Source organism: Gouania willdenowi, chromosome 15 (genome assembly GCF_900634775.1).
Source record: "Gouania willdenowi chromosome 15, fGouWil2.1, whole genome shotgun sequence".
NCBI lineage: Eukaryota > Metazoa > Chordata > Actinopteri > Blenniiformes > Gobiesocidae > Gouania > Gouania willdenowi.
Genome location: NC_041058.1, coordinates 35086255 through 35101497, shown reverse-complemented (window position 1 = coordinate 35101497; position 15243 = coordinate 35086255). Strand labels below are relative to the sequence as shown.

Below are 15243 nucleotides of genomic sequence, written 5' to 3'. Positions count from 1 at the left end.
TCCCGCTGTGTGGTGAGATTAATACATGAAGCTCTCGTCCATAGTTTCCCTTTAAATATTCAAATATCTCACAAACAGAACAAGATTGTTTTATTAAACAGAAAAATGCTGCTTGTCTGGTTTTTGATTTTTCTGTTTAGATTTTAATAAAACAAAATAATCACACTGTTTATTTGTTATATTGATTTGTTTATAAAACGGAACAACTAAAGAACGAAGGGCACACGGATTATTATCACTAGTCTATTTTTGTTCAGTGTATTCTTCTGTCATTTTGTGTTTTTCTGGAATAAGTTTGTGTTGTTGTTTTGTGTATTTTTTGTGCAGAATTTCTGTTGTTGCCACTGTGATTTTTGTCGTCATATATTTATATTGTTTTGTGTTTTTTGGGGCCCGTGTGTGTGTGTGTGTGTGTTTTCTGTCATAAATCGTTGTTGTTTTGTGTGTTTTTATTGTCTTTGTGTATTTTTCTGACAATTCATATGTTTTTTGAGAAAATTTCTGCTGTAGTTTTGTGCATTTTTGTTGTCACATCTTTTTATTGTTTTGTGTCAAATCTTTGTTTTCTGTGTTTTCATGGTCTTTATTGTATATTTCTGTCACTTTGTGTGCGTTAACTTTGGAGGCTATACACATTCAGGCCGGGGCTGCATGTGGCCAACACGTGAAAAACACACTTCAGATGAAGCTTCAGTCACAAGATAACATGATCACTACTTCATCCGTTGCATGGAGCAAAATATTTTGTACAGGATTATGGGCAGAATTGGACTTATTTGTCTGTTTGTTACACTTTCTAGACATTTCATCACTTGTTTAATGGTGAAACATAGTGTGTAAATGTGTAATAGTGTCTAAAACATGCATGTGAGACATTTCCATGTCATGGGCCTGATTTTAAAGAAATGGTGAAAAAAAAGGGTCAGATTGCTTTCTCTCTTTGAGAACTTAATTTCCGTTTCTTCACGGTAAATTTGAGGCCCTACTTTTTATCATGTTATCACGAGCTTCTGCAACGTCCAACATTTTATTCTGTCCAGAGTCTTGTTTTGATTAACGGAGAGTCAGACCTCTAGAAATACATTTTCTTTAGCGTGTGTGTGAAGCTCTGTCATTGTTAAATGATACGCAATTCATTTGCAATAAAAACAATAACATTTGAAAAAAGAATGGTTCACAACTGGGTTCCCAGTAGAATAGCTTTGTTTGTCATTGCACATGTTCTAGAGAAACAGAGCAATGACATTTCATTTTAGTTTCATCTCGTCCAAGAAAATCACATATAACACATATAACATGGGAGGACAGGAGCGGGAAAACTGTGGTTTGCCACAAGGGCGACGCCCCTGTATTTAGATGTAAAATGGGATAACAACAGTAGGAGAGGTGAGGGTTTTAAACTGAGTTACATATTAAGGAAGACTATAAAACGAGGAAAGAACCTCCTCAGCGTCCTTGCACCAAAAGAACAAAACAAAAACAGTCACAGAAGAGCTCGAGAACATAACATGTCGGTGGGGGGTCTGCGGGAGGGGTGTTTGGGGCGGGGTCCATGGCACAGTTTGGGGGGCATCGGCATGCAGCCTCTACTGGGTGCTTCATTGCACTTTCCCTGTAGCTTAGAGAGGAACGAGGGCGGAAAGAGGGCCGAGGCGTTGAAATATAATCCCTTTGCTTAGTTTCTGAAAACAGTCTGACGCGTGACGACCTTGATTAGATCCAGTTCAGAACAAAGTTCCAGATGGCGTGGGGAAGAGGTGGCGAAGTGGGCGGGGGGAACAGAGCGTCTGTCTGCATGACACCAGGTAATAGATAGATGAGGCTATCTTGAGTGGCTGGCTTTGGGAGCCAAAAGAAGATAAGCGATGTGTTTTTGATTCAGGCTAGGTCAATTTCAAATAGCCTTCTGTCCTATGTCTCTGCATTAATCCAATAAGATGGTCTTTTTAACTTGAAATCATTCAACTTCTCCAAGTTGGTTTCAAGTTTGCGTTACTTTTGAGCTCATTCATCACAATAGTCTGAGTGTTTAGAGCCCTGCCCCATCTTTCAGAAATGACTGGCAGCCTTCCCAAAACAGTTTCCAACGTAATAAAGACTTTGCAATAGGTCAGAAAGCTGCCAGTTCCAATCAGCAGCATGTCTGCTCCCATAATTCCAATCATGTAGATGTCCTCCATGGAAAACATTGACAGACACACTAGTCGCCACTTGTTCCAAGCGTTCATTGCATATCCAGCCGCAAACGTCCAGCTTGGACACGTGGGCACACTGCAAAGAGAGGCTTCTATTAGATTCACAAAAGCAGCAGCAAGGGCAGATACGGGTGGGAAGAGAGGGAGCAGAGAAAAATGCCACCGCCTCTGTCGAGTAGTTCATGAGAATAGATTCCGTTTGTTTGTGAACATCACAACCCTTTATAACAGTCTTTGGATCAAATTTAATGCTTCTAACATTTAACAATAGTAGTCCCTCGCTGTATCACGGTTCACCTTTCACGGTCTCTGTGTTTTGCGAATTTTTTTTTGCAGTGTATGAATTCGCATTGTCTTCTGCATTCTGATTGGCTAATGCTGCGTTCACCCACCAGTGACACATCCAACTTGGTGAGTTGGTAGTTATGAAAAAAAATCACCTTCTAAGTTCTGTTTTCTCCCTCCCTTGTTATTCTACATTTTGTAAAAAGTCAGCTCCAAACAGGACAGTTGGGTTTTTCACAATGTGGAAACTCCTCCTCCTGACAATCCTGGCTCCTCCTACCCTATAAGAATGTGAGCTCCTCCCTCTCAAACTACCTTACAGCTAAAACTAACATAGCAAAGGAAGGTTGATATTACAGTTAATATCTTAACGTTCAGTATATAGATAATCATGTATATACTGTAGATTAACCAAAGAGCACTCACAATCAGTTTCACTTTTAGTAGCTGTTATTCCACCTCGTATCAACTTTATGGGATGATCTGACGTGTTTGTGACCCAATGCGACGTAGTAGTTGGACAAAACAATGGACTATCAAATGAAATGGAATATTCCTGTATTTACATATAAGAGGTGAGGATGATAAGAGACTGTTAATGATTTACTACTGATGTGATAAACAGGCGAGTTTGGAAAATACACCTCAAATATTGTTGTTGGGGTTCTTAGAACAAATGGAGATGGATGAAAAAATAGCAAAATACTGGGTTTTAAAACTATAATTAACTGTATATTTTGTTTATTTAGGTAAAGCATAAAAAAACATTTGCCCCGTACGCATTTGCCATTTCCCTCTGCCCCCCTCCCCAGATGTTTGAGAACCCTAGAATCACCCCTGAACGTGACCTTTCTGAACTGCATCAGTTTGGGTTTAATAACTGCTTTCAGCTGAAACATGCAGCTGAGACTGAGGTGAACTTCCATGAGAACGTTTTCTAAGTACGTGTAAACATGTGGTGGAACCTCCTCTAACATAACTGCCATGTTGTTAACAACACCCCTGAAAACAGACTTAACCTTTGACCTCTACTTCTCTCACCCCAAACACGTCGACTATTAGCCCACAAACTGTTCCCCACAGACCCTCAGGGACCCTCAGGGACCCGGGGGAACGTAGGGAGTTTGGAGGCGTGATGCAGGCTCAAGGGCACATGGAAGGTGTTGAAACGTGAAATATACGACGTAACCCTGCCTGCGTTTCCTCACTTTCTATTCTGTTCTGTTCTGTTCTGTTCTATTCTATTCTATTCTATTCTATTCTATTCTATTCTATTCTATTCTATTCTATTCTATTCTATTCTATTCTATTCTATTCTGTTCTGTTCTGTTCTGTTCTGTTCTGTTCTGTTCTGTTCTGATCTGATCTGATCTGATCTGATCTGATCTGATCTGATCTGATCTATCAGAGCGAGGCTGAAACAATATGAGAAACTAATAAAACATGAACCGTTTACATGTGTGAATGGAATAAACGACAAAGATCCAAATAGAAAATGTTGTTTGGTTCCCATAGAAGGAGAGAAATGGTCTTTGTGTGTTTTTTTGTCATTTCTTTTATGTTTAGAGAAAATGTGTGTGTGGTGTTGTCCTTTTGTGTCTTTTTTTTGTGTGTTTTTGGAGTAATTTTGTGCATTTCCTTTGGGGTCTGAACACATCTACTGTAGGGGCTGCATGTGCCCCCCTCCACTGGTCTACGTCTTGTTTCCACAATGATTCAGAGAGGCTGCGTTTTGTTTGGATGTTTTTAGGTGTATTAAAATGGGGCTGATTTACGTTACTAAACACTTCTCCAGCTGTGTGCAGAGTCAGCATAAATAATCCTAATAGTTTCATACATTTTATTCAACATAAATAATCTAACATGGTTTCAGCAAACGTTATTACTTTACCTACAGTGATTCGACTTCTTCACCTTCACACAGAAATCACACAAAAACAGGAATCCTTATTCTACAGTGGAGTCGTATTTTAGCTATCATGCTAGCTAGCAGCTAGCAGCTAGCTAGCATGATAGCATGTCCAGGCACAACATGTAATAATGATGACGATGTGATGTGAAGGCAAATGAATGGAAACCATCAGGTTGATCAACAGTTTGTATTATTTTCCATCCTGTAACAGAAGTTAAATGAAAGATAAAATAACTCATCATGTTCTAATTAGGGACAACATTTTATATTTTTACATTTCACCATCTTTTCCTGTTTAGATACTTTACTGGTTTATAAACTTTCTGAAACTGTACCAAACATGATAAATAAGGTTATCAGAGTCCACTACTGTTTTTACATTTGATGTTGTTCAGATTAGCGATGCAGCAAAATCAAAATTCTTGGCCGAAACCGAAATAAATGACTGTCAATTACCGTAATTTCTTTTTCCCACGCTTTGAACCCTGCGGCTTAAACAATGATGCGGCGCGTCGAATGGGGTGACGGCAAAATTGGCCACAGCCTGGCTGGGGGCGGTGCCTGCGCAGCCCCATGGGCATGGCCGTTGCTTGACGAGGGAGGCCCAGTGCCCGAGGCGCGTGGAGCGGGCCCGCAGCCAAAGCAGTCTGCGGGGGAGAGAGGGAAAGACCCGGACCCCACTCCAATCACACTGATGAGAAGCTTGAGTTTTTTCCAGTGAAAACGTGCTGAATATTGCCAACAATCCTCTCGCTTTGTGAATGCAATTTCAATAAACCAGCTAGCATTGTTAGCATCATATGATATAAGGAAGCATACCAGAATGCTTCAGTGTAAAACAAACCAGATCATAGTAGAGGATATTATACTGACTGCAGCATTAAACATGGTTTATGTCATGCTGGATGAAGCGACTGACAGCAACATAGACTTTATTTATAGCTTATGTTTAAACATGACAAACTCCCTGTGTTAGGATCTAATGTTTTGTCAACACACACTGTTTTATTCATTTTTGTTTTGTCACTTTAAGTGTTTTATATGTTTCTGGTTAATTTGAATTTATTATCATTATTATTATTTATTGAGTTTATTTTTATACAAGTTTTTTAGTATCAAATTGTTCAAGTCGGTCAAAATTACCTGTAACACTTATTATATAACATATTATTATTATATTGTAGTGTTTCTGGTTTGTTCCTTCACGTCATCCACCAAGATCAATTATTTATATTGTGTTTAAACTGAACATGGTGAATAAAAGTCATTCTGAAAATGTTCATAGTTTAAATAAGGATTTATTTATTTATTTCAGGCAAATTAATGCACTTTAAATCTTTAAATCTTAATCTATATTTCTTTCTTTTTTCTTTTCCTTAATGTAAATAATACAATATTATGCAGACTTGTGTACGTTATGTACTTATAACAGTTTTATAGATAAATGATTCTATTTATAGTCGCGGTAGAGAGTGGGGGGGACTCAAAATATTTTCTTCTTCATGGGGGGGTAACAGAAAATAATTGAGAAGCACTGCAATAGAAGGAAACAGTAAACAGTTGACAGATCAGCACATTTAGTTTGTTTAGAAGCGTCTTTATTCTGACTCAGTCTGGACTCGATGTGATCGTTCTGTGGTCGTTCACGGTAATAAAAACAGATGAAGTGGTGTATCAGTAAAAAGCTGTGAATGCACTGATACGCAGACATGGAGCAGTGAGGAGGAGACTTTAACCTGAGAACACGTACACGTTCTGATTGGTCGAGTTGTTTGAAGGACTTCAACATCATCCAATAGGGTGTGGCCTATGTGTGGGTTTTTTTAGGAAATTGCTAAATTATTGGAATGTTGCACTTTATATGTGTCGGTTATTATGGTATTGGGTTGATGGCTCTGAATGTGCATTAATGTCATTAAAATTAAAGCATTGCAATTACATAAATCAATATTAAAGCTTTAAAGAATAAATCAATAAATATTAACATATAAGCAATAAATTCTGGAATCTACTGTTGAATTTGGAAAGTGACGGAATGTGGATGAAACGCTGTCATCGTGAGGTAAAAACGTTTTTTTATGGGGAAACGTTTCTGAGGACGTTCATTAGGTGTAAACCATTGATCCTCATACATCTGTATATCACATTTATAATCTGTCAGTACAGTATATTTACCTTTGAATTGTAGATTTAAATTACATTTATTTGTTTCATACATTTCTGTTTAGTTTTCTCTGTAATAGTTGATTCTTGGATTAGAGTAATGACATTTAATGTTCTAATGGTGTGATGTCTGTAAATGTTACTGTACATTGTGAATATTGCACTGAAACGTGATTTGAAAATAGAAGATAAGAAATGCCTTTTTCAGCGTGAGATTCTCAGACTGGTGCACAGTGGGAGTAGCAGGCGTTTCCCAGAATGCCTCAGTGGTGCTGAGAAGGACGCAGGCCTGGAGCACCTGCTGCAGATCTTTAAACAGCTCATGCTGACATTCCTCTGGTTGGAGCTCCAGCAGCAGGAGCAAATATTCTGGATGATTTTGTATTCTGTTCAGGGTCAAATGGTAAACAGGCTTTTGTTGATCTGTCAAGGTCAGCTGTCACACCGGAAATAGACGGAGCAACACGATGCGTTCAAAGGTCTCTGTAAAACACGGACGCACACTTTCTAAAATACACTCACGAGAACTGAGAATCCTCTTCATTAGCGCAGGGGTTCTCAACCTTGGGACGGGGGTCGTCGCATGTTTTCAAGAAACTACGAATATTTTTTCAACATTTTGAGCTTATTTTTGCTTATTTGTTACCATTTTTCTACAACTACACCAAACTTTCTATATTTCAACATATTTTCATCACTTTTTCTTGCCATATTTTTGCTCCTTTTAATGCATTTTTGCTACATTTCTCCCATTTCTGACACTTTCCAGCACTTATAAACCCTTTCCACCTAATGTTACATATTTAGACCCAATATTGTCATTTTTAACCTCTTTTCACCAAATTTCATGTTAATTTCTACTATTTTAACCACATTGTCATGCCCATTATTCGCCAGTTTAAACTAAATGTTCATACATTTTTCTGCAACAACTTTTACTTAAATATTGACACTTTGAACCTTTTTGCCACTTTTCCACCTAATGTCACATATGTTGACCCATTATTGATCCTACTTTATAAATTACATTATCATACCCTTGTTTTTTTAGGCAAGGCAGATTATAGCAAAGTATAGTGAATTCATACACAAGGCAACTCAATGTGCTTTACATGATAAAACATTCAACTGTTTAAAATCAATAAGAACATTTAAAATCATCAGTAAAATCAATTAAAATCATCAGTAAAATCAATTAAAATCATCACCAAACTTATTACATCATCAACATGACCATAAATCTCTCTCTCAATCATATACAGTAGAGAAAAAAAGTTCCTTTAACTTTGATTTAAAAATGTTCACATGTGATGCTGACTTCAGCTCTGCTGCAGTTTGTTCCACTTCTTTGCAGCATAACAACTAAAAGCAGCATCACCATGGTTACTGTGAGCTCTGGGCTCCACTATCTGACCTGTGTCCATAGATCTCAGAGACCTGCTGGGTTCATACCTGACTAACATCTCACTGATGTATTCTGGACCAAACCCATTCACACATTTATAACCAGCAGCAGAACTTTACAGTCTCCTCTGAGGCTGACTGGGAGCCAGTGTAAAGACTTTAAAACTGGACTAAAGTGTTCTGACCTCTTTGTTCTGGTTCAGACCTGAGCTGCAGCGTTCTGAACCAGCTGTAGATGTTTGATGAAGACCATTACAATAGTCCAGTCTGCTGGAGATAAAAGCATGGACCAGTTTCTCCTGATCTTTCTGAGTCATTAAACCTTTCACTCTGGAGATGTTCTTTAGGTGGTAGAAGATGTGTTTGTGATAGATTTGATCTGATGCTGAATGTCAGATCTGAGTCAATCAGAACACCAAGGTTTTTGACTTGGTCTTTATCTTCTAAAGATCCAGACTCAGATACTTGCTGACAGCAGTCCTCTTTTCATTGTTACCAAAGACAATCACCTCCATCTTGTCATGGTTTAGTTGAAGGACCACTAGTTCTGTCTGTTTAATTTACAACTTTTAACCATTTTCTGTGGTTTTTAAAATCTCATTTCACCTCCTTTTCCTCCATTTTTGGTCACTTTGAACCATTTTATTAGTGATTAAAACCATGATTTCCATCTTTAAGATGACTATAATAATAATAATAAACGTTCCTGGATAACAGTGGATATTATTCAGATGAATAAATAAATGTGGTTATCACAGATTCATAGAACAATGGACCATCATTTTACTGACTTTATGGATGGACCCCAAACATCTCTCCTTTATTCCCCCTTATAGATGGTCCTGTGCATTAGTGGATGGATTTATTATTTTATTTTGACCAATGAAATGAAGCGTAGAGATGTTTTTATATAAAAATTATTATAGAAAAGTAAAATTACACACACACACATTATGTGAGGGTGAGTGTGTGTCCTTTTTGTGTTGTTTGTCGTTCAGCTTTTCAATGACAAACACTGTTTGTATAGACATAGAAACAATAGAGTTATAGATGTAGGTAAAACAGATTTGATGTTTACAACCTCTTTGTTTTATCGTTACATTTGGAAATGACATGTTTATGTCTGTCAGCATCAATGCATTATTTACAGTTTAAGGAGTCGTGTCACTATTTATTATTAATGGACAGGTTGTCCTGATGTTATGGAAGTTCATTGATCTTATTTATATTGGTTTTATTTGATCCATAAGACACTGTTCCTGAAAAATATCACACGTTTCCTGAAACGCTGCACCTTGTTTTCACACACACAGCAAAAGTAGTGCAGTGTATGAATGCAAAAGTAAAAATATATGAAATATAAAAAATGACAACACAATACATCCTATAAATCAGTGTTTCTCTAATGGGGTACGTGATGGCATTACATGGGGTACGTGATGGGGTACGTGATGGCATTACATGGGGTACGTGATGGCTTTACATGGGGTACGTGATGGCATTACAGGGGGTACGTGATGGGGTACGTGATGGCATTACATGGGGTACGTGATGGCATTACAGGGGGTACGTGATGGCATTACAGGGGGTACGTGATGGCATTACATGGGGTACATGATGGCATTACATGGGGTACGTGATGGCATTACATGGGGTACGTGATGGCATTACAGGGGGTACGTGATGGCATTACATGGGGTACGTGATGGCATTACAGGGGGTACGTGATGGCATTACATGGGGTACGTGATGGCATTACAGGGGGTACGTGATGGCATTACAGGGGGTACGTGATGGCATTACATGGGGTACGTGATGGCATTACAGGGGGTACGTGATGGCATTACAGGGGGTACGTGATGGCATTACAGGGGGTACGTGATGGCATTACATGGGGTACGTGATGGCATTACAGGGGGTACGTGATGGCATTACAGGGGGTACGTGATGGCACTAAAAGCCTCGTGTGGACAAGTGTTGTAAATTAGCACATGTGCTAACACACTCAAAACAATACATCTGGGATACCAATGTAATTGTGATGTCCACATCAAACAAAGGGAATAATAATAGCTTTAATAAAAAAAATGATTAACACATGAAAGTATAAAATTATGGGGTTTTTTAAAAAAAATAGTCAGCCTAAATAATACCAGCAACTCACAAAACAACAACAAAAACACACAAAATAAGAGAAAAATACACAATATTACTACAAAATACACAAAATGACACTATTAACACACGCGCTGAGTGAAAAACTCTTACTATTAACAGCAACACACAAAACAACAACAAAGACACACAAAAAGGAGAAAAATACACAAGATCACTACAAAATACACACAAATAACACAAGAAACAACCAAACAACACCAAAATACACAAATAAACAAACCACACATAATGATAGAAATGATCTTGATTTAAACATGAACTAAAAATACAAAGATCAGTGTTGGTTCCCTTTCAGATGACCAGAAATAATAAAAACTATAGAAATATATTTATTCAAAACAAACTAAATACTGTTTCATTCACTTATTTAGATTCTTTAAAATATGTGTTTTCACTCATTCATTCCATTATTATGATTTATTGTTGGTGTTTCACAGAATTCTGAGCAAAATGTTGTCGTCAGACATAAAGAGGAGGGGCTTATATTTACAAGTTAGAGAAAGGTGGATTAGAGCAAAACAAGCTTGAGAACCACTGGTATAAATGTAAATGAAGCAGAGGTGATCATTGCAGTGCCTGACTGTACATTAGTAAATAAAATAATATTACACTTCTGTATTGTAGACAGTTTTTGAATATGTTCAGTTGTTTGAAAAGAAAGTGTTTTAGAAACGATGTGTGAAGTTTTGAGTTATGGTGAGAAACTGTAAAACAATGGTTTACAGAATAAACCCAAACACAGGACTCACTTTGTGCTTTTAAAGTGTAAAAAAAACATTTAAGATTCACAATATTTACCATTTTGTGACATAAAAAAGTAACACAATGTTGCACAATATTTTCAGTGTGTGTTCTGCACAAATGAAACCAGTAATAGAGAACGTGAGCTGGTTCTAGTCAGACTGAGACCCTCCTGATGGTGTTTAAACATTTTTAAATTCATCATATATGTAGTTTATTTATAAAGCGCTTTTTGCAGATAAAATCACAAAGTGCTGTACAGAGCTGTGGTAAAAGTGTGACATCATAATAAAATAATAAAACATAAACATCAGAGGAGCAACGTCATTAAAGGATAATAAAGGCTTTTCTTTAACAGTTGTTTAAAAGTGACCACACAGTTCCAGAGTCTGGAACACCAGGTCTCCTCTGGTTTAGTTTTAGGGTCTTTAGGAGACCCTGGTCTGAAGACCAAAGACTGTGTCCTGAAGTGTTGGGGTACAACATGTTTCAGATATATTGAGGGGCCTGTAACGCTCAGAAAGTCTGAACTAATATTTGATATTTTATTGTAAACTTAACTGGAAGCAGTGCAGAGTAGCTAGAATGGTGGTGATGTGGGATGTTCTAGAAGCACCAGTTCAAAGTCTGACAGCAGCGTCTGAACCATCTGGAGTCTGTTTAGGGTCGACTTATTAAAACAAGTAAAAACACAATTACAGTAGTCAATACGAGATGATATAAATGTGTGTATGACCAGTTCTAGATCTGATTTTAATAATAAATGTCTGATATTTGTCAGATGATAAAACAGTGTTTAGTCAGTAGATGACAGTGACCCTCCAAAGACATGAAGTGATCAACCACGAGGTTTCTGAGGCTGGTTTTAACAGATGAGCCCAGATCACCAAGAGACTTTAATCACATGATCAGAGTTTATGTTTTATTAGAATTTATCTGGAGATCATTTGATGACAACCAGTTTTTGATACAGGACATACAATCTAAGAAAAAGTGAAACGCTGAGTCATTAAAGGAGCAGGACAACTGGATATCATCAGCATAAAAATGAAAGTAATAACGTAATATCTTCTCCTCTCTGGGTTACAGAAGCTCGCTGCACGACTCCCAAAGACTCGAGAAGTGAGAGAAGCTCCGCCCACCTGCCTCTGTCCTCCTGGTGAGTGCCTCTCCATCCTGTTTGTTGTGCGGTGCTGTTGTTAGTACACACACACACACACACACACACACACACACACACACACACACACACACACACACACACACACATCTGAAACCAAAGCTGTATCAATGAACGAGTCGTATGTTTTATATCAGGATAAATGTATACACGTCACAAACTAAACCAAACAGCTGATCTCTGCTACTTTCACATCTCAACGGTTTCATAATCCAGTTTATTATGATTTACTGTGTGGACTGAGACAGAAACATTATCAATACATTATCAATATCCCTTTTTTCCTATTTTTGGTCCATTTTTACAAGTTCTCTGACACTTTTATCCAAAGTTTGTTTTTTTTTTTAATTTATTTTTTTCACTTTCATCCAAATAAGTTTTAAACTTTTTTTTTTCATTTTTTCCTACATTTTGCCTCTTCTTGTTCTACATTTTTGCTCTTTTTCACTATTATTTGCACATTTTTCCTATTAAATCTCCCATTTACCATCACATATCACCTGGTTCCTCTTTATTTGCCCATTTTTTTATCACTCTTGACTGTTTTTGGCCCTATTTAGTCATTTATCACTCTTTTTTTGCTATTTTTGCACCACTTTTGGCCATCCATTATCATGTCTGCCTTCACTTGCTCATCAAAAAAGTCAGTGATGCTCAACATGTGGATCTTTATGTCTGAGTTTGACATTTTTAACCCCTTTGTACCTTTTTTCTTTGGCCATTTTGCAACTTCAATTTTGTCCCATTTTTGCCCCTTTTCAAAAACGTTTTTTTTTTTTAGATTTTTTTAGTCTATTTTTGCAAGTTCTTTTTGACACTTTTATCCAATTTTTTGCCCAATTAATACCACTTGTTTCCCTTTTTCACTATTGTTTGCCACATTCTGCACATTAAAGCTACCCTTTGCCATTACATACCACCTTTTTTCTCTTTATTTGGCCATTTTTTGGGGTCATTCGTAACTGCTTTTGGCCCATTTTAGTCACTTTTCACTGTTTTTTTGCTTGTCAAAAAAAACAAGTAGTGGTGGTCCGGCCCACTACAGGTCAACGGTCCACCGGGATGATGACCAGACTACCACTGGGCCATAGTATATATAGTCATCTTAAAGATGTAAATCCTTTAAAATGGGTTAAAAGTGACCAAAAATGGTGGAAAAGGTGGTGAAATGGGATTTTAATCACCATAGACATTGGACAGAAAAATTGTTAAAAAGGGTTTAAACTGGCAAATAATGGACATGATTAATGGTGAATGTGGTTAAACTGGCAAAAATAATCATGAAATATGGTGAAAAGAGGTTAAAAGTGACAATAATGGATCAACATATGTGACATTAGTGCTGAACATGTCTGGAAAGTGGAAAAAATGTGTAGAAAAAACATTGAAATGTGATGTAAAAGTGTCAGAAATGTGAGTAATGTAGCAAAAATACATTAAAAGAAGCAAAAATATGGCAAGAAAAAGTGATGAAAACATGTTAAAATATGGAAAGTTTAGTGTAGTTGCAGAAAAATGGTAAAAAAAAGCAAAAATGGGATCAAATTTCTTAAAGGCATCTGGCGACGCCCTCCCAGTGGGGTCCTGACCTCAAGGTTGAAAAGTCCTGTTTTATTCAAGCTTAATACTTTTAAACACATTAAAGTAATTATTCACTAACTCATTATTGACTGAGTTACACAATGATTTATCTTTTCTTCTTCGTCATTTATCATCTGTGACGTGATATTTGATAAAGTTTGATGGATCTGTGTGAGATCTATCTTCTGCTCACCACCTGTGTCACGTGTCCCACTGGAGGTCTGTGACACGTCTGTTACATGACTCAGCGTTTTGTGTCCACACCATGGAGGCCAAACAGCAGCACATGTCATTGTGGTTTGGTGGTCTACGCTTTAAAAAGGATGCACTGACATTTAAGACAGTGATCGACATCAGTGTTTCTCAAATGGGGGTACATGTACCCCTAGAGGGACAACAGAGACACACTGAATGAGAGAAAAATACACAAGATCACTGCAGAATACACAAAAAAATAACAGACACATGCAAAACAACACAAGACACAAACAATCGACACCAGAAACACTGGGAGAGAATAATTAAATTATTACCAACAACACTTAAAGTAAGAGAACAATGATACTGAATAATAAAAAGACAACATAACACCAAAAATACACACAGTAAGAGAGAAAAATACACAAGATCATTGAAAAATACACAAAAATAACAAAGAAACAGACAAAACTACAAGAAACAACCAAACACATGCAATACCAATACTGTATTTATGTATATATATATATACCTTTTTTGTGTGTTTTTGTTGTCATTTATATATATATATATATATAAGTACATCTTGCTCAGCTAGACAATCTCTGACCAACTTTTCTATTAAATGAAGATATAACTTATGAGGGAGTTTTTTTAAAACAAAGTTAAAGTAATTTAGTGTTAAAATGACACGTTTAATAAAGGAATCCCTTAGTGAAGATAATCCAGCTGTTCTTAAACACATAAACACATGTTTCACTCTAAAGTGGAAATGTTTATGTGGAGGACGTGAATAATGACGCGTGTGTGTGAGTTACTAAAAGTGAAAGTGATGAATGTTAAACACGTGTGTATATGATGAACAAAGAGGATTAGCCTGTGTTTTAAAGATGTATCCATAGCAACAGTCTGAGTATGTTACGTATGTACGACCTCCACACGCCTCCATAATACAGACTCTATTAGAGTTTGACAACTGGTGTGTGTGTGTGTGCGTGTGTGTGTGACAATGACCACATCAACCATGCACACACACACACACACACACACACACACACACACACACACACACACACACACACACACACACACACACACACACACACACACACACACACACACACACACTCTTACACTAACTGTACAACAACTACACACATGCACAGAAACTAACTGACTTATTGAGGCTGTTTGTGTGTGAAGCAGCAGCTTAGTTTACAGGTTTGAATCCTGACCTCATTATAAACAGACTGAACTGTGTAAACACACTGATCAGATCATCTCATGGTCCAGATTGGATCAATCTTTTATTTATTCGCTGATGATTTCATCCTGGATTCTTTTCCTCCTCCGTGTTAAAGGCGGTGCTTAAAGTCTGTTGTTGGAAACCATCATGTGCTAATGCT

General features: G+C 37.2%; 1 protein-coding gene across 19 annotated transcripts in view; it reads left to right on the top strand.

Moving 5' to 3' along the window:
* col13a1 (collagen, type XIII, alpha 1) overlaps positions 1 to 15243 on the top strand; it is a 167006-nt gene that overhangs the window by 7929 nt on the left and 143834 nt on the right. For all 19 annotated transcript variants that reach the window (XR_003675658.1, XM_028469107.1, XM_028469104.1 and 16 more), the window contains exon 2: positions 11968 to 12037. Coding sequence is in view for 18 of the 19 variants with exons in the window: in XM_028469107.1 (XP_028324908.1) it covers positions 11968 to 12037 (70 nt within the window). In the remaining variant the exon portion in view is untranslated. The remainder of the gene's footprint in view (positions 1 to 11967; positions 12038 to 15243) is intronic.